At 43.9% G+C, this 25,270-nt stretch overlaps 1 protein-coding gene across 1 annotated transcript; it reads left to right on the forward strand.

Moving 5' to 3' along the window:
* The first annotated feature begins 4,926 nt into the window (after positions 1–4,926).
* LOC118210057 (14-3-3 protein gamma-1-like) lies at positions 4,927–24,194 on the forward strand. Its single transcript, XM_035385895.1, has 2 exons — positions 4,927–5,181; positions 21,396–24,194. Exons 1-2 carry the CDS (start codon positions 5,095–5,097, stop codon positions 22,050–22,052), a joined length of 744 nt encoding a protein of 247 aa, XP_035241786.1. The 5' UTR covers positions 4,927–5,094; the 3' UTR covers positions 22,053–24,194.
* The last annotated feature ends 1,076 nt before the right edge of the window (positions 24,195–25,270 follow it).

Raw genomic sequence — 25,270 nt, forward strand, 5'->3', positions numbered from 1 at the left:
GCGCGCTGCTTACTGAACACCTCCTTGACGTCTAGATAAACAGAGGGAACAGAAGATAGGTCTGGGAACTCACCAGGGCATGAAGGAGCAGGGGGGACAGATGGGGGGGTGGTGACGGCTGATCTGAGGCAATGCCGATGGCAGAATGAACTCCAACTCGTGACTGTGCCGGTGGTCCAGTTGATCTGCGGGTTGTGCTTCTCTAACCAGGGCCGACCCAGAATGACAGCAGCGAATGGGGAATCCAACAGGTAGAACTGGATGTACTCATGATGGTTACCAGAGACACAGAGGTTTAGTGGAACCGTGAGGTGAGTGACAGACCCGATGACCCTCCCATCCAGGGCACTGACCTCAAGCGGGGACTTCATGGGCATGGTGGAAATAGCCAGCCAACGCACCAGGGCTGAATCAATGAAACTTTCATCGGCTCCCGAATCCACAAAAGCATGCAGGGGGTAGGTCCGGGTTTTCCAGGTGAGAATGGCGGAGAAGAAGGAACGAGGGCGGAGGGATAAGATCTTGGATCGGCTCAACAGTATTCCCTCTTTTACTGGTGAGCCGACTCTTTTACCAGGCATGAAGAAATGAAATGGCCGGCCTGGCCACAATAGAGACAGCACCTCTTGGTTAAATCTTTGCTGGCGTTCTGCAGGGGACAGCCTAGTCCTGCCCAACTGCATGGGCTCCTCCTCTGACGAGAGTTCCAACCCCCTCGGTTCCCGTTGGAAGGAGTTAGCCTGACCGACAGTGGCGGGGGCAGCTGAACGTGACACGGCGTGGCGCTGTACCTGGACCCAGAGCCTCTCTCTCTCCTGCGCTCACGGAGGCGGCTGTCAATTCGAATGGCAAGGGCAATGAGGTCGTCGAGACTGTCGGGCAGCTCCCTGGATACCAGCTCGTCTTTAATGGTGTCGGTCAGGCCATGTTGGAAAGCACCAAACAGGGATTCGGAATTCCAGCCGCTCTCCACTGCTAGGGTGTGGAACTCAATGGAATAATCAGCCATGCTACACTGACCCTGGCGTAGATTGAACAATCCCTTAGACGCCTCCCTCCCAGAGATGGAATGGTCAAAAACTTTTCATTTCGGCCACGAACAGGTTGTAATTGGAACAGATGTCTGACTGTTGCACCCACACCACCGGTGCCCAGGCTAGGGCCTTACCAGACAACAGGGTGATGAGGTAGGCAATGCGGGAGCGATCGGTTGGGAACATGGAGGGCTGTAACTCAAACACCCAGGAGCACTGGGTGAGGAAGGCTCGGCAGGTCCCAGGATCACCATGATAGCGCTCTGGTGGAGGTAAGTGTGTTATGAGCCGGGCTTGGACTGGACCCAAATGCAGGACTCAGAGACAGCAGTAGATGGAATACAAAAAGGGGTTTATTTGAGTACAGACAGAGGTCGGTAGGAACCAGGGCAGACTTGGGACAGGAACCGTGAGGGTAGGTGCGGAGGTCCGGGATCCGGCTTGGTGTGGCGCTGAGCAGGCTGTGGTAGGAACCCAGGCAGGCTTGGAGCAGGGGCTGTGAGGTTTTGAGGGGAGATCCGGGATCCGGCTTGGCGTGGCGCTGAACGGAATACCTCCGGTGTCGGTGGCGGAGCTAGGCTGGATACTGGGATGCCGGCGAAGGACGGGCTGGATCGGGAGGTTGGAGCTGGGGAGGTAACTGGGGAGAACAGGGGAACACGGAACAAGACGCAACGCAGACAACACGTAGGCACGACAGACAGGGGAACACTGAACAAGGTGCATGAACAAACAATCTGTGGCTAAGGAAACAGTGCGAGGTGAGGAAACCGAGGAAGGTGCAGAGAAAACGGGGTATAGAAAATAGTGCTAGGCTAGGTTTTAAACGTGATTGCAAGGTGTGACGCTGGGCAACAAATCAACGATCTGGCAAAGACAGAAACAAAAAGTGTGGCTTTATAGTCTGGTGCTGATTGGAATTAATCAGGGAGGGTGTGAGGAATGCGACCTGAACGAGTGTGAAAATTGCTGAGGGCTGGAAGTGATTAGGGAGTGCATGGGGAAGATCACGCCCACCTTGTGGGGAAAAGCAAAGACATGGTGAGGAAAAAAGCACACGGAACAGAAATAACCGGAACACAAGGAAAACCATATGACAACCGAAACACAGGGGCATGACAAAGTGTGGCTCACGGAAAACCGGTGGGTTAGGGGGTTGGGGGGCTAATGCCTTTGACTGTAGCAAAAGAGACACGGGTGGTCTAGGAACAAAAGAGAAAAATAAAATATATATAATTAACTTGATAATAACATCTTAAGTGATTTTCAATCTGGTTTTAGAACTGGACACAGTACCATTACTGCTGCTATGGTTGTGACAAATAACAGCATTGCACGGCCTTATTTGTGGATCTATCTAAGGCGTTTGATTCAGTGGATCACAAATTGCTGAACAAACTTAGCGATGCTGGTTTTGGTCCTAAGGCTGTTAAATGGTTCAGAAATTATTTTGAAGATCGAACTCGGTGTGTCCATGCAGAGGGGCACAAATTAGATTTTCTTGAGGTAACTGAAGGTGTCCCCCAGGGTTCCATTTTGGGACCTATTTTGTTCTCTATTTTTATAAATGACTTGGGTAAGGGCATTCAAGCAAAAATACACTTCTATGCTGATGACACTGTAATTTATACACATGGCCCCTTCCTAGTACAGGCGACAAGAGCTTCAGACCACATTTCAGCCATTACTAACGGCTCTGCTGAACTTAAAATTGGTTTTAAACGCTCAGAAAACAAAGTTCATGGTCTTCTCAGTTACTTGATGATCTTAGCATTTTCACATCCGATGGTAAATCCATTGAAAGGGTGCCCTCGTACAAGTACTTGGGTATATGAATAGACGACAAGCTTTTATTTAATGTACATATTGCTAATCTAGTTAGGAAGCTCAAAGTGAAGATTGGCTTTTATTTTAGAAATAAATCTTCTTTTACTTTCAATGCCAAGAAAAAACTTGTGGAAGCTACTTTTCTGTCTGTGATTTATTACGGTGACATATTGTATATGCATGCAGCCTACTCCATTTTACGGAACCTTGATTCAGTGTACCATGCATCTCTACGCTTCATTACAAATGCAAAGTCCCTTACTCACCATTGCATTCTTTATGATTTGGTGGGTTGGACATCATTGACCACTCACAGACAACAGCACTGGTATATTTTTATCTATAAAGCGATACTGGGTAAACTTCCAGCTTAACTCTGTACCCTTCTCTATCTCAGCTCTGGTAGTTACCAGCTACGCACCTCCAAGTGGTTGCTTTTAATGTTCCCTGGGCTTTGACAGATCTGGGTAAAACTGCATTTTCCTACTATACACATTGGGCATGGAATAATCTGCAAAAAGATCTGAAATTAGACACATTTATATCCTTTGATGAATTTAAATGCATCATAAAGAATGTAGTGACTGAGGCATGTTGTTGTTTTTTTTTGAGAGGCCACTGTGTTTGAAGAGCTGTTCTTCTGTATTATTGTGGATGTTTGTTTATCATGTTGTATATGTTGTGTTTTAATATGTTGTGATTTTGTACGGCTGCTACCTTGGCCAGGTCTCTCTTGTAAAAGAGATTTTTGATCTCAATGGGACTTCCTGGTAAAATGAAGGTAAAATAAATAAATAAAATAATACCGCAGGTTGGACTTTTCCATAGCTCTTGTTTGATGGCTAGCACTCCGAGCTCTGTTTGTCCTGGGTTTGCCCCCCACATATGTTTTCTGACTATTATAATGACTGTGAAGACAATCTACATAGAATTTATTTTTAAACAATGTTGTATATCAATCATAAAAAATATTTAATGTCAAGGTTTGCGATTTTGTCCCAGGAACCCCATATGAGAAAATTTTAATTAGATATGATTATAACTGTACACAGGTGGATAGTTAAACCTATGATTAGAATTTATTCTTAATTGTCTGCCATTGTGATAAATTAGTGAAACTTAACTATTCCTCATTTGCAGAGGACCTAACTTACACAAGGATGTTTGGGGTTTCCTTGACCCACAGAATCAAATATACAATAGCTATTCAAGTACTTGGCCTAAACATGCCACATACATTCATTTTAGTGTACATTTCATAGCTAGGAGTGTAGGCTAATTGTATACCTTTATTTTTTTTTGTCCATATATTTCTTAACCAAAATGCACTGTGACATATATTTATGCATATATTCTTGTCCATATATCTCTAACCAAAATATACTGTGACATATTTTAAGCATATATTCAAATATTCAAATATATGTTTTGTATATTCTGAATATAATCTATAATATGAATATAATAAATATATTGGCATATATTTCCATATATCCATAATATATGTGTACTATATGTCAGTATATGTTAATTCCTGTTCAAATATATTTGAACAGGAATAAACATATACTGACATATAGTACACATATATTATGGATATATGGAAATATATGCCAATATATTTATTTTTGGTATAGGTTATGGCCTTCACAAGCATTTGTAAATTATGCATTACCACTCACCATTGTGTATGTTTACCATTGCAGAGTAGATTTGTTTTCAAACAGAGATGGTTTACGGGGATTTTTTATTTTTTTAGAGAGATCATGAAGAACGCTGATATGAAATTAATACAATACAATTACACAAGTAATGTAGGCCGTTTAAAATGGCAGATTCCCGGGTGAAGATAATAGAAGGGAATAGGGATAAACTACATCAAACTGTCAGCTGAATTAGCATGTAGTCCATGGAGTTTGCCATGTCTGACAAAACTCCTGTCTGAGTCTGACTCAAACCCGTGAGTCTGATTCGCTGTACTACAGCTTCTCAGGAAACCCGGACTACCGAATAAGGATGGTCACATATGACCCAGGCACCCGCCTTTTTAGAGTGATGACGCAGCCTAGAGAAAGTGCGAGGAGGGGGTAGGGGTGTCCCGTCGGCACGCGCAGACAGCAGAGAGCAGCTGCGGCAAGAAGATCGTGTAGCGTTTCAGCGTTTTGCGAGCAGCCAACATTTTGACATTTCATTTAAAAAGACAGATAAAGGCTCAAAACCAACGACAATTAAAATGGTAGATCGCGAGCAACTGGTACAGAAAGCCAGGCTGGCAGAACAGGCAGAAAGATATGATGATATGGCTGCAGCAATGAAATCGGTGAGTTTATCCTTCAAAATCACATTTCTCTATTTTAAAATAGCATATGAGCAAAGAGCGGCGGCTACTATTATTATATGGCTCCTTAGATTTCAAAGTTCTCTTTATGTCCCCCCAAGACTCACTATTGCGGATACCATGTAGCCTATTCTATTAGCCTATGTTTATTGCATGTTAACATGTTTGCGGTCCTGACTGAAACAATTTGAAAAAGGACATTTTCAGGTAACTCGGTGTATTGCGAATACAACGGGGTTACGTGGAATCGTACCTTACTTGTACAGATTACGAACCAAAACGTTATAAAATGTAAAAATTTGATATGCCGGGAGCACGTCTGTACAACATGTCCTAGTATCTAGCTGTCTCTCGCCCCCACCTTCTCTCTCTCTCAATCACTGTATGCTGCTATATGGTCGTAGATGCATAATACTACAAAATCATTATTTGTACTGTGCACTGGCATAGCCTACGTTAACACTGAATAGTATATGGACGGCTATAAAATACAACTAAAGCCAAAATTTACTGATGGCACTGTTTGATCTTGGGGCGGTGCCTTCTGCTATGGCTTATACAATAACTCAGCATTTTTACAAAGAATAAAATAGAGCAAAAATGAAACAGAGCAAGTTACTGAAATATTCTCGCGTGAATATAAAGATGATGTAGCCTACATTTAAGTTTTTGAGCTCTAATTTGGCATAAGGAGAACTGAGCTGGATTTAGAGATGTTGGAAGTCTGAATCGGTCATTTGAATGGAGCTTCTCTCATTGTGAGATTGCGTTCTGATAACATCCCCGGGGATTCTTTATTAGCTTGTCATGCTAAACAAGGCTTGTACATCGTGTTGGGGGTTTACTGCGCCGATTTAAATCTCAGATTTGTGCTATGCATTGCTGATGTATAGCAATGGCTCATTTTTCTCCGATAAAACTGTTTGACGCGTTGCCATCAATAATAACCTTCATTCGATATTTCCGTCTACACGTTGGAAATATAAGAGCTCTTTACACAAAACAAACGTTGGAGGCAGCAGTATTCCTTCCAGAATGTTCCCTAGTTGTCATATTGCAGTGACAGTCGGTATTCAGATTGGATATTCCTCGGCTTCCTTCCTCTCCACAATATTACTGTATTTGTGGGTATTTAGGCAGGACCAGTATTTCAGGGGCAGACGACTTTAGACACAGGTTAATACTAGCATTGTTGAACGTGGTGAAACTGCGGAAGATGACTTTGGCGTAGGCTATCCTGGTTTATATGGTCTTCTTACAGTTAACGTATTCTTTTTCAACACTTTTGATGAAATTTGGTTGTTGATTCTGTACAAGCAATTATTTTACTCATAGAAATACGTGTCATATTGCACGATAATACCCCGAAGACGTTACATCGCTCCGCCTGAGATGGGTCTTCTACGGCCTTGTGTTATTAATGCGTAATAGTAAGCAGACTCGGGCTGCGCGGGCTGCATTATGTTGCAGACATCCTGCTTCATCGTTGGTTTTCTAGCGGGTCACCAGACAAGAGTGCTTATTATTATTCATTTTTGATATATATATATCTTTACACTTTCATTTGGAATGTCAAATGCACAGGACTTGATAATGTAAATCTTAATAATAAATACATAGTCAGTCGAGATCCTTTGTGCAATACAGAGAAACAGTACCTCCTCACCAGTCATTGCAAATGTGCTGGTAAATCATATGCTCAAGGTTTATACATAATTAATTCAGATGTGCAGATATGCTACCACATTAAACAGATATTTGACATTCATTGCGGTTCATATTGGGATTTCATTCTTTGATTAATTGGTGTAAAACCTGTAACCAAAGTTCCTTGTGGGTACGGAGAAAAAGGTGCTAATGTCAGGCTGCTTGTCACGGTGGCCATGTTGTGTGTATTTCCTGTTAGAAGTGTGTGCCTGGGCAGTGCAGTGGCCCCTGGGCCTCAGTGCAGCAGAGGGGCGTGTCCCCGGCCTCGCCCAGTGAGCCACGGGAAACCCCTGCCTGCTGCAGATCTGATGGCCCTCCAGTAGCGCCAACAGATCTGTGTAAGGGAGCGTGAGAGCTTGTGAAGACCCTGTGAGGGCATAGTACCATTCTGTACATAGTAAATATCTTGTGCTAATTTAACTGGTACTATTGCTGCTGCTACTACTACTTCTGCTACTACAATCATTACTACTACTACCACTACTGATGCTGCTGCTACTACTACTACTACTACTACTACCAATACTGATGTTGCTGCTACTACTAATATGAATACTGCTACTACGAGTACTGCTACTACATTTGTTCATGAGGGGATATAGTCGAATATCCTTTTCTGGAGGTTGTATAAACAGCTATCTTGTGTCTGCTGGCACAATACCCATTTGTTTTCATGCTAATGCCTCATGTACAATGCTTGCTGTTCATTTGATTTCATCTCTGCATTGCTGTATGCAGTGGTAGTAACTGCACCCAATCTCAGCTGGTGTACTACATATGATTTGCTGCTCTATCACAGCCAGGACTTTAGAAATTGAGCATTTCCCTTTCAACCATTTAGTGGAAACTTAATTACAGAATCAGTAATCCTGGATGCATCCATCCATGATATCAGTGTCAGATCGCAATAACAAAAGCCAAAGCCTTAGTTTCTGGAGCTATTTCATTTTTCTATTCCAAATGAATTTTACATATTTAATGTATTTAATAGTTTATTTTTGATAATGCAGAAGATGATATGGTCAGGCAGCTTAAAGTGAGGAAATATTGTCATGGTTACAGGCCCCAGACCTTTAAGAACTACTGAACCTGCTCATGTTCCTTCCCAGTAAATGGCTCGTAAAAACAACGTAAGAGGCTGAGAAGCCCATCCTCTTATTAATGCCAAGGCAAGTCTGTCCTCATATGACACCATTTCTTAAAAGTGAATAAATCCGAATCAATCGTTGAAATACAATCCATTTCCTTTTTGTGCGGACCTGCTTAATGAGCGCGTTTCGAGCAGCGGCCACATTTCCTCTGCGTTTGTTCTGCGCTGAAGACTCGTCTGTTTGTCTGCTCTGAATTTCGACACGCTTGTAGTGTGAGTCACCAACGCTGGCTTGTGAATTTGTTTGCGCTCTTTGATTTTTCACGTGTTTCGTTTATGAAAAGCTAAGCCAGGAGAGAGCAAGGCCGTGAGAACCTTATCCTTATCTGAAGTGTTTTAGTGAGCCATCCATACCTGCAGGAGCTGTGTGCTCAGGTAGCACAGGCCATCCATACCTGCAGGAGCTGTGTGCTCAGATAGCACAGGCCATCCATACCTGCAGGAGCTGTGTGCTCAGGTAGCACAGGCCATCCATACCTGCAGGAGCTGTGTGCTCAGGTAGCACAGGCCATCCATACCTGCAGGAGCTGTGTGCTCAGGTAGCACAGGCCATCCATACCTGCAGGAGCTGTGTGCTCAGACAGCACAGGCCATCCATACCTGCAGGAGCTGTGTGCTCAGGTAGCACAGGCCATCCATACCTGCAGAAGCTGTGTGCTCAGGTAGCACAGGCCATCCATACCTGCAGAAGCTGTGAGCTCAGGTAGCACAGGCCATCCATACCTGCAGGAGCTGTGTGCTCAGGTAGCACAGGCCATCTGCACCTGCAGGAGCTGTGTGCTCAGGTAGCACAGGCCATCCATACCTGCAGGAGCTGTGTGCTCAGGTAGCACAGGCCATCCATACCTGCAGGAGCTGTGTGCTCAGGTAGCACAGGCCATCCATACCTGCAGGAGCTGTGTGCTCAGGCAGCACAGGCCATCCACACCTGCAGGAGCTGTGTGCTCAGATAGCACAGGCCATCCATACCTGCAGGAGTTGTGTGCTCAGACAGCACAGGCCATCCATACCTGCAGGAGCTGTGTGCTCAGGCAGCACAGGCTATCTGCACCTGCATGAGCTGTGTGCTCAGACAGCACAGGCCATCCATACCTGCAGGAGCTGTGTGCTCAGGTAGCACAGGCCATCCATACCTGCAGGAGCTGTGTGCTCAGGTAGCACAGGCCATCCATACCTGCAGGAGCTGTGTGCTCAGGTAGCACAGGCCATCCACACCTGCAGGAGCTGTGTGCTCAGGCAGCACAGGCCATCCATACCTGCAGGAGCTGTGTGCTCAGGTAGCACAGGCCATCCATACCTGCAGGATCTGTGTGCTCAGGTAGCACAGGCCATCCATACCTGCAGGAGCTGTGTGCTCAGGTAGCACAGGCCATCCATACCTGCAGGAGCTGTGTGCTCAGGCAGCACAGGCCATTTTGGTGCAGCATTTTTCTTGAGAGGGAAGGCAGGAATCCCCGTCAGCTTGTGCAGGAGGAATCATGCCTCTGCATTCTAGCTGTGCTCTGCCAGTTCACGATTACCTGCTCAGTGCACATCTTTGCGACGCTCTTATTTCCTCTGCTCAGATTATGTGCACATTTTCAACTGATTTTCAGAGCAGCTAATTTATGATGTAATCAGCGGACTTTCAGGGCATTAATAAAATTTCAGCAGCAGGGTTCTTTTGTTACTCCTACGTGTATGCTAATGTTCCCACTCACCTCCCGCTCCAGTGCTACTGTAAGACACAGGCATTCATGCCGATTTGACAGCCATTATTGAAAACGTCGCTCTTTCCTGTTCAAGCCTCACGATGCAGGAAACTGTTCCTCACACTTTTCTGCAGAACATTACTACAACGGGCATATACTTAAAAAATAAAAAATAAATATCAAACTCAGAATCTGTCTGAAGATGTTTGTGAGACCAGGTTCCTTGATGAGTTCCCTGCTCAGTCCTGGGATGCTGGAGGGTTTTACTCAGTGAAACATGGCGCTCGGTGGGGGTGTTAATGAGAAGATCAGAATGGTGGGGTTGCTGTAAGGTGGTTATTCCTGTTAAAGCAGTCGTTCCCCAGCTTGGTTTTGGGGGCCCACTGTGTTCGCTGGTTTTCATTCCAGCCGCAATTGCGATTCCAGAATTTTAACAAGCTGTTATTTTTTCTTAATTAGGTGATTTTCATAGTTAGATGGATTATTAACCCTTTTAAGCCACATTACGTGAGAAATAGCTATGCAAGGATAAAATTCCTGTGTTAGTTTAAGTTCAATAAGTTCGCATGTGCTTATTGTGCTGCTGTATATTACAGGCAATTACACAGAAAGAGATAACAGGGGGTCCTGAGGACCGAGATTGGGAACCCTTGTGTTCAAACCTTGATTTACTGGTGATGTTACTGGTGATGTTCGTCCTCCACAGTATCAGTAAGCAGTCTGAGCTGAGATAACTACAGTAAACAGAAAGACACTGAGCACAGGGGGTCTCCTCCAGTCAAATATATGCCCTCTGTATACTTTGTGTAAATAAACAATGGGTTAGAGGTAGCCTGTGACTGGATGTGCGGTCGATATTAAGGATAGCGCCACGAGTTGTGTGTGATACCATTATATATTGCATTGACAAGTTGGCCATGCCATCAGCTATATGTGGAGATGGAGGAGCACTGACATGGGCAGTAGTGTAAGTGGGGTGATGCAGACTACACCAGTGGTGTACATATTTGTATACATAATAAAATATGATATTGAATCGTGGCATGAGCTTTTGGAGGTGGGGGCAGATGTTTATCAGAGACACTAACTGTTTTCTCACCAAATTGCTTATTCAATCGAAAATTTTTATTTATTTTTTTGCTTCAGACCTCCTGAAACAGACCAGCAGCCCCTTATCATGTGAGAATGGCCATTGACTGTCTTAATATTAATGCTGAAATCTTTCTAACGGATACGCTGTAGCAGGGTCTGTTTCTCTACCCCACAGTTCTCACATAATAATAATAATAATAATAATAATAATAATAATAATAATAATAATACTAATAATAATAATAATAAACTTTATTTATATAGCACCTTTCATACAGCAGTAGCAGCCCAAAGTGCTTCACATCAAGGAAATAATAATAAACAGTTAAAACAGGAAAATATAAAATAAAAAAATATAACACGAAATAGACACAATATAAAGGAATAACATGTATGTCCCTCCAGCCCTAAGTCTCTCTCATTGGTTTCACTGCAATGCGTGTTCCATAAGCTCTGTTCCTACCTGCTGTCTTTTTAAGTGACAGACTCTCAGTTTTCCAGTCTCATTTTCAGCAAGTAATAACTGCAGTTTTTGGAAAAAATATATATGAAAAAGCTTGTATTGAAAACAGTATGTGTTCATTTGTGAGGCAACAAAGGACTTGCTGTTGGCTTGCTATAGGGGAAGGGAAAACAGGTTAGATTGACTTATTCCCTCATGTTTACAGATTTGCATGCAAGAAATGAACATCCTGACATTTCAGCCCGTAATGATTTAATCAATTGATTTATAGTTTTCTGAAAACTATATGACAGTAAAAATAAACAGGCTTACCGTTTCTTGGCTTAATTAAATAATTTATGCATGAAGGCGAAAATGTTTATTTTTATTCATGTAATTAAATTCAATACTTACTTGGTGATTTCCAAAGCTGTTAAACTATCATTCGCAAGTTTAATTCTTAACACTTTTATTATCATGATAATTATACACCAAGCAATTGTATCATTGTCTGAAATGTATCACATTTTCAGATTCTTTACAATATATGATGAAGGGGATCTCTTTCATATAGTCACAGATTTGAAGATATTTGAACAATTTAAACATTAAGTGAAACAATGATTTTTTCTGTTGTGAAAATACTTTACTTTGATCATGAAAATATTTTAAATGCACAAGCTGACTTATCATTTAAGAAAGTGATGCTTTATACAGTTTTTTTTAGGTAATTATGCAATACAACTTATATCTAATAGTATGAATGTATTGCTTTGGGCAGAAATCCTCCTTTTTGCATACAAATATAGCCGACAGGACAAAATAATATTTCACTTTGTACAGAATTGTGTAGAATTCTGCTTGCACATCTATATTGCTCTGGTAGCCAGCAAATATTGCAAGCAATAATGCTGATACACTCAATCTCACTGTCGCTCCCCAAAGATTATTTTGAAGTTAAGATGCAGTGAAATGTCTGTTTGGCAGTTTTGTGCAGAAGTAGTGTGGTAGCGCAACGCAGTCATGACATGGAACGTGTACTATAAGTTTTTAGGTGACCCTACAGTAATTCAGTTAGGCTATTAGAAGAGAGAAAGCAGGTTTCAGACCCTGAACTGGTTCGCTGGTGTGTATTGGCCGGAGTTGCTCTTTGGCCCTCGCTTGCTGTTGAAACAGTGAAGTTCTCTGTCAGAGACTCGGAGAACATGCTGAGATGAAACGGACGGGGCTCGGAGTCAAGCAGGTGAAAAGGTCAGTTTGTGCTGGGGGGAAATGTCATGTGACACGTGAGCTGCCCATGCACCGCTCAGCTTTGCTTACAGTACAGCTGGCCCAGAGAGCTCCTGAGAATATCCCCCCCTCCCCTCCCTCCCTCCCTCCCCTTCACCCGCTTCTATAACCTCCCTCCTTCCCTTTCATTGGTTTCTCTAACCTCCCTCCCTCCCTCCCCTTCACCCGCTTCTTTAACCTCCCTCCCTCCCTCCCCTTCAACCGCTTCTATAACCTCCCTCCCTCCCCGTCACCCGCTTCTATAACCTCCCTCCCTCCCCTTCACCCAATTCTCTAACCTCCCTCCCTCCCTCCGTCCCCTTCACCCGCTTCTATAACCTCCCTCCCTCCCCTTCACCCAATTCTCTAACCTCCCTCCCTCCGTCCCCTTCACCCGATTCTTTAACCTCCCTCCCTCCCTCCCTCCACTTCACCCGCTTCTATAACCTCCCTCCCTCCCTCCCCGTCACCCGCTTCTATAACCTCCCTCCCTCCCTCCCCATCACCCGCTTCTATAACCTCCCTCCCTCCCTCCATCCCCTTCACCCGCTTCTATAACCTCCCTCCCTCCCTCCCCATCACCCGCTTCTATAACCTCCCTCCCTCCCCTTCACCCGTTTCTCTAACCTCCCTCCCTCCCTCCCCCACTGTCTCCAGCGCACTCCCTCCCTCCCTCCCTCCCTCCCCCACTGTCTCCAGTGCACTTCCTCCCTCCCCCCCTCCCTCCCTCCCTCCCCCACTGTCTCCAGCGCACTCCCTCCCTCCCTCCCTCCCTCCCCCACTGTCTCCAGTGCACTTCCTCCCTCCCTCCCCCCCTCCCTCCCTCCTGTTCATCCGTTTCTCTAACCTCCCTCCCTCCCATCCCCACTGTCTCCAGCGCACTCCCTCCCTCCCTCCCTCCCTCCCCCACTGTCTCCAGCACACTCCCTCCCTCCCTCCCTCCCTCCCTCCCCTTCACCCGTTTCTCTAACCTCCCTCCCTCCCATCCCCACTGTCTCCAGCGCACTCCCTCCCTCCCTCCCTCCCTCCCCCACTGTCTCCAGCACACTCCCTCCCTCCCTCCCTCCCTCCCTCCCCTTCACCCGTTTCTCTAACCTCCCTCCCTCCCTCCCCCACTGTCTCCAGCGCACTCCCTCCCTCCCTCCCTCCCTCCCCCACTGTCTCCAGTGCACTTCCTCCCTCCCTCCCTCCCTCCCCTTCACCTGCTTCTCTAACCTCCCTCGCTCCCTCGCTCCCCCCCCCCCACTGTCTCCAGCGCACTCACATGCAATTACTGAGCTGGGCTGCTGTGCTAAATGAGTGGTGGGTTCGTCATGGAAACGAGGGATAGCACGCTCGCTCCCCCGACAGGAGGGAAAAAACGCTGTACGATTTAGACATTTCACCACCCCGCCAGCACAAAAGAGAACGTTATTAATATGATTATACTGTACAGTAGGGCATGAACGCACATGGTGAACCTTCGGGGTTATACGCTCATACCGTTCCTCCAGTTCTCCTGTTCCCCTTTCTTTTGGATCTATGCTGGTATATAGAGAAAATAAAAATTCTCATTTCACAGAGTAACCTCTAAAGCCTTTACATGGATTATTCCAATTTAAAATAATATCTGTATTGATTGACACTTATGCAAGATAGATATGTGTGTTGATTCAGTATATGTGTGTTGTGATTGTGTCTTTCTGTTTAAATGTTGCTGTGTTAAATTTTATTTCTTTATCACACAGCACAGTATTTGTTGTCTGTCTTCTATGGGCTCATTTTATCCGTCCTTGTCTCCTCAGTCCTCGTCTGACATGGAAATCAATCGAGGTTCGCCATCTTTTTACAGTACATTACAACCCTTTTAATGCTGCTTGAAGGAGCAAGGAGCTAGTGGCGTACCGAAGGATGCTTGAGCAGGGAAACATATGCATCCTTTGTGGAAGTCTTTTCTCGGAACATGTAACACATAAATGATCGACCCGTGGATCCACCTCTCCCCATCTGCCATGCCTGTAATTGATGTGGCTTCAAAGTGATGCTTGACTGAACAAGGAAGTTGCATTTGCCTAATGCACTTTTCCCTGATTCCTCCATCCTCGCATCCTTTCTTTGCATCATTTTGCTTGTGTCCTTCCTTGGGTGGAGCTAATGAAGCGAGGAAAGGACGCGAGGAATGGATGCAAGGAGGTAAAATAAACTATTAGAAAGTGTCCTGTTTCCTTCTTCTTTGAAGAACACAAACAGCCTTTTGGGCAGCGTTGATAATGTCTGCAAGCTTAGCGCATGCAAATTTGCTCCAAAGCATTCCAGTAGTGCTTGTTTACCTTAAAATGTTTTGTGTTAACAGACGGAAATGTATCACTGGCTTGCCTGGATCAGTCCTATGATATCAAAATGTGATCGTGTGGGTCCTCATGATCGGGCTTGTCGCAGGAGGAAACTTACTAGAAACTTCAGGCACATGCGTAGAATAAAATACTTCAAAAGCCTTTATTATAGTGGCATATCTGCTGATATTAGGTTAAAAAAAACAGACCGTTTTCAACCTCGCAGAGTTTTCATCGTGGTTTCTAGTAAGTTAAATTCTTTACATCTTTATTCCTCCAGCGACTCTGTAAGTACCCTGCCCTCAAGAGCACCTTGGTTTGCTCTACCTGGAGTTTATCTATTTAAAATATTCTGTGGCAGCACTCCACTTTTTTCAGTTTTATTTCAGTTGTATTGCTATGCCGCTTTTTACAGAGAACTGTCACAAAGACACTTTACAGTGTAGCAAGGCAACAGACAGAGCAACAAGAGCAAACAGCAAACACCAGGCCTGAACCCCCAAATAGCAGGTACATAAGGTAAAAACTCCCAGCGGGGAGAAAACCTTCAGACGGTGGCAAGAAAAAACTCCCCGATGGGAAGAGATCTCGAGAGGAACCTGGCTATAGAGGGGGAGCCCATCCTACAATGGCTGGCCTGGTGTAGAGTAAAAGACAGCAAATAAAATGGGCTGAATAGGTTACATCTGAGGTGAAAACTAACAGGAATAGTAGAAGACCAAATGGTATAGTTCAGTATAGTGCAGTTCAGGGTGGCTGGGTGATCAAGGCATGGGCAGGGGAGGAACAGGGCTGACGCAGTCCATGACCATGAAGCAAAGGACAGGACTGGAGCAATTCTTCCTCTTCAGTCTTCATGATTGTATGTGTGTTGGAGTGCTCTTATTTGATTGTGCAATGTATTGGAATAGTCCTATGGGGCAGAGCTTAGAGAGTACGGCTGTGGTTATATATGGCCTATATATGGGCCATGGATTTGCATGTGCTCTTTTGCTTATTTATTGGTTTGTTTTTGTATTATTACACTTGTTATTTTAGCACTTTTATGATTATTGCACTCCCAGAGTAATTAATGAACATCATTGCACTTGTGGCTGTGCCATCATTAACTTTTATTCATCATTTTAACTGTTTTATTCAGGGCTTTTTGTGACTCATCGACCCTTATCCAGATGCATCTGACAGAGTGTGTGTGTGTGCGTGGATGTGTATGTGTGTGTGTGCCTGCGCATGTGTGTTTTGAGTTTTTGTTATGTCTGAAAAATAGGCCTCAGTCCACAGTCCAAATTGTGCAGAATTCATTGCCTGAGCACCACATAGTCTGTGCAGGGCTTCAGCGTTGATGAAATAAATGAATACAATTATATGTAGAGTGATGTGCACGTGTATTAGCGTAAGGTAGGGGGGGCCCAGTGTTCTGCCTGCAGTGTAATCCCAATGGGTGTTCCTCACACAAACATAAAACAAAATTGGCATTTTAGGTAATTTAACAAGAAAATATACAACATCAGACTAGATTGAGCTAGATAGATTAGAGCTGTTAAATCGATTCAAAAGAGCACTGACAGTTCAGCGATGTAACTTTTTTACTTTAGAAATTATTTTGCTAATTTGACTCTTTATGAGCATTTGTGCCTGCACTTGATGCTTCACCAAAATCAGTGGGGCCATTATAAAAGATCTAACCACACTGAAGGCATTATTACACATTTCATCACAAGAAAAACTCACTGTGAAATGTCTTAGATGTTAATTGGTTATTGTTTATTCATATATTCATTCGTATATTTCGGTGGCCTAAAAAAAGTTACAGCTGCCAGCATCCTGAGGGACTTAAATTTTACCGCCATTTCGAAATGGCACCAAAAAAAGGCGACGCTCGCTATCTTATTCAAAATAACCCCAGAAGGGATTTTGTATTGCTGAAATGAAATGTTATTCAAATTGTAGCCAACCCCTGTCTTGATATCATCCAGATTATTCAAATCCGATTTGTCCCAAGTTATGCTGGGAAAGAGGCCCTGTGAAATGTTTACTGACATGGCTAGACAGCTAAACCTAGATTTAACAACAATATTTTTACATTTATATATTTGCCGTCATCTTGTCTACAGTGTGGTATAAAGCATTGTAGTTTTACGAATGGGTGTTTTTTGTAATTACTAGTGGTGTGCAGTTGGCAAATGATTCATTCGAATTGAACAACTATTTTTATTGACTCGGGAGTAATGATTTGTTTTCTCAGTTGAGTAGTGCATCTTACTCATTCAATTGACCAAGCAGCTCCGCCTACATCTGCACTCAGCTTCCAACAAACATGTTTTTACACATGATAATTTATCGCGTTGTGCAAATGCATTTGCAGTAAATGAAGCAATGTTGCAGGACATAACATTGTAAAACCAAAAGTAAACCCATTAGCTGCTGACTGCCTAAACTTGTGTTTTATGAGCGAACGAATGGGAATTACCCTAGGCTACTGAACAAAATGACCAATAATCAGAACTCATTCAAGGGCTCAAGAATAATCTGTTCAGGTACATTATGTAGTTGTGTTTAGAGTGGGAACTATTCCAAAGGACAGCTATCTCCATTCCACTGAATGAACGAGACATGTCTGAATGAACGGTTCGTGAATGGTAAGGAGAAGAATCTGAAGAAGAATCACACCATTTTGAGATCTTTATTTGCTGGTAGGGGGGGTTTCTAAGCGCTGGGAGGAAGTGGGGGTTGCTGACTCAAGGGAATGAGTCAGGGGGGAAAAAATCGAACTTGCCATCGCTAGTAATTACGGTGAAAAGGAGACATGTGGCACCTTCTGGATTCCGAATCCCCTGCAGGTAGAATAGTGTGCCACAGTGGCTAAGTCATGGGGAGGACCTGGTTGAACAACATTTTAACATGTTTTTCGTTGCCAAGATCTTGTTTGCAGTGTGGTATAAAGCCTTTCAGTTTCACGAATGGGTGTTTTTTAATTACAGTGAATAAGGGGACTGGTTGATTTGAGTCCCTGGCTGCAGTGGAGTTGTGAAGTCCCGGGGCCGCTGTTCGAAACGGAGGCATTTTGGTCCGTAATGCATTAAGAGGGTACACTTTTCATTAAACGTCGCAACCCACAATACGAGTACATACCTACAGTGTACTGGTTTTACTGTTTGAATGCCATTAAATATTGGTTCATGTTATTGATGAAAAAAGATAACCCCACCTTAAAAGTCACACAACCGATGATGCGTTTCCCTCCAACAGTAGTGATTACATGCAGAGGGAAGTGGCTAATTTTTAACGTCATAATGAAGCAAACAATCAATATATTCTGGCATGTTAGTGATTTATATGTTTTATTTGATTATGCTGTAGCATTTAGGATGTTATGCGTGAAAAATGAACTGTCAAAATATGTTTTCTGAAAGATCGTCAAAACAGGTTTGACCTCCTTACCTAAGGTTTGATCTACGTTTCTGACTGGTATTTCTTATTTCTCGGCCTCAAAATACCAATGAATAAAAGCTGGGAATGTGCACTTCAACCACGTGAATTATTTGATTACAAATCTAAAATTGTTGACTACACAACCAAATCAATTAAAAATATGTCTTTTCCCAAACATTGTGACGCTCACTGTATGTATGTATTATAAACATATATTAAATAGCAATTTCCAGCCCTTGCCATTTCCAAAAATACTATTTAAAAACCTACTAAATCTGAAGTAATCATTCAAAATAGACAAATTGTCCTCTCAGCATGAGCTAACACATCTATCACGCATTTCTTTGGCTGCTGCAGCACTAATGTTTTTCTGATGTTCGACTGATCAAATGCTACTGCTGCTGCTGCTGCTACTGCTGCTGCTGCTGCTACTGCTACTGCTGCTGCTGCTGCTACTGCTGCTGCTGCTGCTGCTGCTGCTACTGCTGCTGCTGCTCCTGCTCCTGCTACTGCTACTGCTGCTGCTGCTGCTACTGCTGCTGCTGCTGCTGCTGCTGCTGCTGCTGCTGCTGCTACTGCTACTGCTGCTGCTGCTGCTACTGCTGCTGCTGCTGCTACTGCTACTGCTGCTGCTGCTGCTACTGCTGCTGCTGCTGCTGCTGCTGCTACTGCTGCTGCTGCTCCTGCTCCTGCTACTGCTACTGCTGCTGCTGCTGTTGCTGCTGCTGCTCCTGCTACTGCTACTGCTGCTGCTAGTGCTACTGCTGCTGCTATTGCTACTGTAGCTGCTGTTTCTGCTACTGCTGCTGCTGCTGCTATTGCTACTGTAGCTGCTGTTTCTGCTACTGCTGCTGCTCCTGCTACTGCTGCTGCTCCTACTATTGTTGCTGCTACTGCTCGTGCTATTTCTACTGTAGCTGCTGCTACTGCTCCTGCTACTGCTGTTGCTGCTGCTACTACTGCTCCTGCTATTGCTACTGTAGCTGCTGTTTCTGCTACTGCTGTTGCTCCTGCTACTGCTGCTGCTCCTACTATTGTTGGTGCTCCTGCTACTGCTCGTGCTATTGCTACTGTAGCTGCTGTTTCTGTTGCTGCTACTGCTGCTGCTTGTTGCTGTTGCTGGTGTTGTTGTTGTTGCTGCTGCTGGTGTTGGTGTTCCTGCTGCTGTTGTTGCTGCTGCTGCTGCTGCTGCTGCTGTTGCTGCTGGTGTTGCTGCTGCTGGTGTTGTTGGTGCTGTTGCTTTTGTTGGTGTTGCTGCTGCTGGTGTTGTTGGTGATGTTGCTGTTGTTGGTATTGCTGCTGCTGGTGTTGCTGCTGGTGTTGGTGTTGGTGTTGCTGCTGCTGGTGTTGCTGGTGTTTGTGTTGCTGCTGCTGTTGGTGTTGGTGCTGCTGGTGTTGGTGTTGCTGCTGCTGTTGCTGCTGCTGGTGTTGGTGCTGCTGGTGTTGGTGTTGGTGTTGCTGGTGTTGGTGTTGCTGCTGCTGGTGTTGGTGTTGGTGCTGCTGGTGTTGGTGTTGGTGTTGCTGCTGCTGGTGTTGGTGTTGGTGCTGCTGGTGTTGGTGTTGGTGTTGCTGCTGCTGTTGCTGCTGTTGGTGTTGGTGCTGCTGCTATTGGTGTTGGTGCTGCTGGTGTTGGTGTTGGTGCTGCTGGTGTTGGTGTTGGTGCAGCTGCTGTTGCTGTTGTTGGTGTTGGTGTTGGTGCTGCTGGTGTTGGTGTTGGTGCTGCTGCTGCTGTTGTGGGCTCCTGGCTGCTGCCTCATCCACAGCCCATGCGGTGTTGCAGTGATAAGTCACCTGTTCCCTTGCTGTCAGAATCCAGCTCACTTTGATCTGCTCTGCACACACACGATGGCACCTTCACCTGCTGCTCTGATAATGATCTCTGCTGCCGCACAGATGGTTCTCCTGTGGGCGACAAGGCAAACTGCCCAACCGCCTGCCTTCTTCTCACTGTTTCAGCCACGCATGCACGCCTGGTCCCCTCCCCCTGGTCTCCTGGCCTAACGGCACCATCGGCTGCATGCACTTTCATAAGAACTGTTTAAAAGTTACCTTCACATTAAAAATGAATTGACTATGCCATTACAAGTAATAGATGGGCTGTTTTAGTGCAACGAAGAGAACGTATAAAATCAGAGATATAGCTGGAGCAGAGTCCTGTTTTTTCTTTGTTGGGTCTGATTTTGAGCCCAGCACCCAAGATGGGATGTGCGTATAGCTATTATTTGGTTCTAGGCTGTATCAATACAATTAAGGTGCTAGAGCTGTAGGCTTTAAAAAAAGACTTAGTAATGGACCAAACCTGAACTGTGCTGACTCTTGGTTTTAAGAAATGCTCTTTGGACCTGATTGGTCACAAGTGTATTTTTTACGAGTGTGTACATGCGTGTACGTGTGTGTGTTTGGCAGTTGTGACGTGTACAAGGTTTGTAAAGTAATTGGAGGTTTGAAATACCCTTGATGGTGTTCTGTAGGAAACTGATTGTAATATTCTCCTGAACAAGAATGATTCATTTTTGTACGAGTGCAGTGTTTTTGGCATGCAATAAGAATGATCTGAGAATTATCTCCAGTTTCTCAAATCTCTTTGTAGAACGTTCCCCCCTTTTTCCTTCTAGATGTGGAATGCCTGTTCATATTCTTAATTGCTCCGCCTCACTGCAGATTGACACTATTGTACTGCAGTACCGATTTAAAATTATATTGCTGTGATCTGGTCCCATGTAAGAAGTCCTGTGTGTATGCTTGTCGTAGACCTTTGTGTAAGGTGTAACAGTTGTTAAATTTTGTTAGTAAGATCACATATTTACTGCATAACGCCAGAACTACCATATTTTTAAACCGATGATGTCATTTAAGAGCTGGCAAATGTGTAACTGTCACACTCTTATGGGGGTTTAGGCCAGGGGTCACTGTAAATCCTGTTAAAAACTGTTTGTAAATACTTTGTAAAATGTATTTTTGTAGTCAAACATACCCTTGGGCCTCAGCTACAGTTTAATTAGCAGCGGGTCAGGGGAAATATATTCAGTCCTTAAGTGGGTCTTGGGAAAGTTTTGGGGACATTGGTCTGACGCTGACTCCCCGGTCTGTGTCGTCTCCAGGTGACTGAGCTGAATGAGGCCCTGTCTAATGAGGAGAGGAACCTGCTGTCCGTGGCCTACAAGAACGTGGTGGGGGCGCGGCGCTCCTCCTGGCGGGTCATCTCCAGCATCGAGCAGAAGACCTCGGCCGACGGCAACGAGAAGAAGATCGAGATGGTGCGGGCGTACCGCGAGAAGATCGAGAAGGAGCTGGAGGCCGTCTGCCAGGACGTGCTCAACCTGCTGGACAACTTCCTGATCAAGAACTGCAGCGAGACGCAGCACGAGAGCAAGGTCTTCTACCTGAAGATGAAGGGCGACTACTACCGCTACCTGGCGGAGGTGGCCACGGGCGAGAAGAGGGCCGCGGTGGTGGAGTCCTCCGAGAAGGCCTACAGCGAGGCCCACGAGATCAGCAAGGAGCACATGCAGCCCACCCACCCCATCCGCCTGGGCCTGGCGCTCAACTACTCCGTCTTCTACTACGAGATCCAGAACGCGCCCGAGCAGGCCTGCCACCTGGCCAAGACCGCCTTCGACGACGCCATCGCCGAGCTGGACACCCTCAACGAGGACTCCTACAAGGACTCCACGCTCATCATGCAGCTGCTGCGGGACAACCTCACACTGTGGACAAGCGACCAGCAGGACGACGAGGGAGGCGAGGCCAACAATTAGGGACGAGCCGCCCGCAGCGCTACCCGGGGCCGGTGGACTTTGGCAGCCACTTTTGCCGATGCTACTACCGCAGCAGTTCTTTATTTTTCCACGAGTTTAAAGAGTAAAATAAACAAATGAAAAAGAGGAGTTGAGAGGGGAGGTCAAACCTTAGCTGGAAAATATGTAGTTAAACAAAAATCTCCTTCCTCGTGGCCTCTTCGATATTTGCCAAAACCACTTAGAGGAAAAAGTCAGTCAGTCAGAAGTGGCTGTTGGGTTGGAACAACAGCCTCACGCTGGCATACAGACTGTTCTTGTAGTACAAAGACGAGCTGCTTATTTAACTTTAGGGGTGGAAGACGCATTTAAAAAGCTTGAGCGTGGTAGCCTCGCAAAATCGGGATTGCAGTGGTTCCAGTATGCACGGTGAATATGCCATGTTTTTGCCATTTATGAAGTACTTCTAAGGAATATTTGCATAAATTTACACATCAAAATTAACCCTGTGATAAAGATTTAGATATATAGATGCACGTTAAATACAAGAAAATATAAATCCATTTGAGATATAAACCCAGTTTGTAAAGGAATGGTAAATGACAGAAGGTGATAACAAGGGTGATCCTGTTTCCCCCTATACTGGATTCCTCTCTATTACTATATTCCTGAAATTTAAAATGTGTAGATTAGCCTTCTGGGTGTCCAACCTATATTAAAATCAGTCTACCCCTTAAACACTACAGAGTCTACTGGAACCAGTCTTTTGCTGACTAAGGTACAATTGAAAGCAGAGACTAACAGTCCTAAGTGAATGATGATCTTCAAGTGGCTTTGAAGTTTGGTCTACTCTTTTTCAGATAAATGCACTTGCTATCTATTATACTGTTTCTTCAGTGTAAGACGATTACATCTTCAATATTCTTGATAATTCAATATTGTGCATGCTGGTGATGTATTTATATACAGTAGCTTGACTTTATTAACTTATAATGTAGGTGTTATGTATTCCTATGAACAAGAAAATGACTAGGCATAAATCAGATTACTTTTAATTTATTATTTTTTGTTGTTTTTTCCATTTGCTTATATGCTATACCAAAACAGTGATCGTTAACAATTAATTGATCTGTTATGGATGTTGCTATAGTGACACGCAATTCTTGTATCTGATTTGTTAACGCAAACAAGGAAGAAAAAAAAAAGAAGAAAACACCAGTGTTAGCTTAATCTTACTGTCTGGTGTTTGTCATGGTGAAATTATAATTCTGACATTGTAAAACAATATGTTCTTATGTCGTTAGAATGACCTCTCTGTCTGTGCTTCTTCAGCCATGTTCTGCAGTGAGGGTGAACAGTGGTAAAACTTTCAGAATCAGTGTTTGCACACGGACCATAATTTATTTCTGATGGTATGTTTTAATAATTTCGGTTTTTCTAGCTGTCTCATGAGTGATAAATATCTTGAATGTGAGTGATTATGTAGCAGTTGCACAAGAGAAAAATAATAATAACAAAATAATAATTATAATAAAAAAACGAAATATGACTACGCTCTAACTGCACCATTTTCCGGCTGTTCTTGCACTGCATTGTCATCTTGTGGTACACTTTTGTTTTGCAATGATAAATGTGATGTGTGAGAAAATATGTTTGTTTTACACAATTTTATTCCTCTGTGTGGCTGACGGTTGTTGTTTTTTAAATTAATTTGTTTATCTTCTGTGATGGCTTGTGGCTCGGACACAGTGTCCATAAGACCTAGTACACACAATACTTTTTTTTGCAGACATGTTCAAGTTTGACTATTTATTAATGTTTTATTTTGTCATTTATGACATTTTATTTTGTTGCCATGTCTCAGGTTTTTATTCTCTGGCTCCAGAGTAAAAGGCTCGCTCTTATTTGTGTGGGAAAGTGTATGCAGAAGAATGGGAATTCTCTGGTGAATACACTTTTCTCTGAAACTGATGTTAACCCTCCTCTCCATGTGTGGCATTTGTGGACACTGCAGTAATTGTAATGCACTGTTGCATTGTAAACTGGTTTGAATCTGATTTTTGTGAATGGCTGCATTGTGCTTTTAAATCAATTTAAAAGTGACTAGCATTGACACTATAGAATACTGTTTCCTTGCAAAGAAATAATAAGTGACAAAAAAAACAAAACTGAATTGGGATGCACATATTAAGGAAAATACATTTTTGCAGTGTCACCACAGTGTGTTTTCCTGTCCTCCTTAATTTATATAGGAAAAGTTCTGCCATTTAATTCCCCCACAGCTGTTGAGCACAGTATGACACTGTTAGATAAATCGACTAAATGCAACAGATAACCAGGCTGGAATACCACAGCTGGCCATTTCCATTCTGGCTTCATTCTGCTTTTCCCCACTAGACAACGGCTTTTGTTGTCATGCACAAGCAGACACATGGGGCCTTAGTCCTGCCTAAGTCCGCTTGTGTTTTTGAATTTTGAGGACTTTTACAGTGCGAGCTGTGGGGGAATGAGACGTGGAGCTGGAATGGAGAAGGCCCAGCCACAGGATAGAGGACAAGGGGTGCTTTATTGTAGGTCTTTAAGAGTGAACTCAGAAGAGAAGACAAAATGCTGTTCAGTGTGCTAAGAGAATGTGCTATAAAGTAGACACAAACAAAGCAGTACACTGAGAATTGGGAATCCATTTCCTATCTTTCTGCAAGTGCAAATTCCAGTGAGAAATTAAGAAAAAAAATTAAGCCATCAAATATGGGCATTACATTGATTCTTGTGAGAAGGAACAAAATGTCAACTCAGCCAGTTTCAAGTTTTTTTTAGTTGTTGTTGTTGTTATTATCATATATGTGTAATGGACAGTATAATCTGACAGTGTAATGAAAGGGAGGAAAACGAGAAATAGGACTACTCCTCAAAAAAATTTACTATAAAAACTTAAGTAATTTTATGAACCTTAATGTTGAGTAAAATACTGTAAATGCTGAACAAACCCAGTTATAAACTAAATAGTTTTTTCTCTTTCACATGTGACAGTGCTGTACCTTCCTTTGGTGAAACACACAGAAAAGACCTGCATGTCAGATAGGAATGGTAATCCCTCAGTATCTATGGCAACAGTACAGCTTGCAGGTCTCATGCAGGTAATGGAGCATTTTAAGAAATATTAGTGTTGGACAAATTGGAAGGGGGGGGGGGGGTGTTGGACAAAATGTCCTCAACTAACCTCAAGTCGGACACTGAAG

This window comes from Anguilla anguilla, chromosome 12, assembly GCF_013347855.1.
Source record: "Anguilla anguilla isolate fAngAng1 chromosome 12, fAngAng1.pri, whole genome shotgun sequence".
Lineage (NCBI taxonomy): Eukaryota > Metazoa > Chordata > Actinopteri > Anguilliformes > Anguillidae > Anguilla > Anguilla anguilla.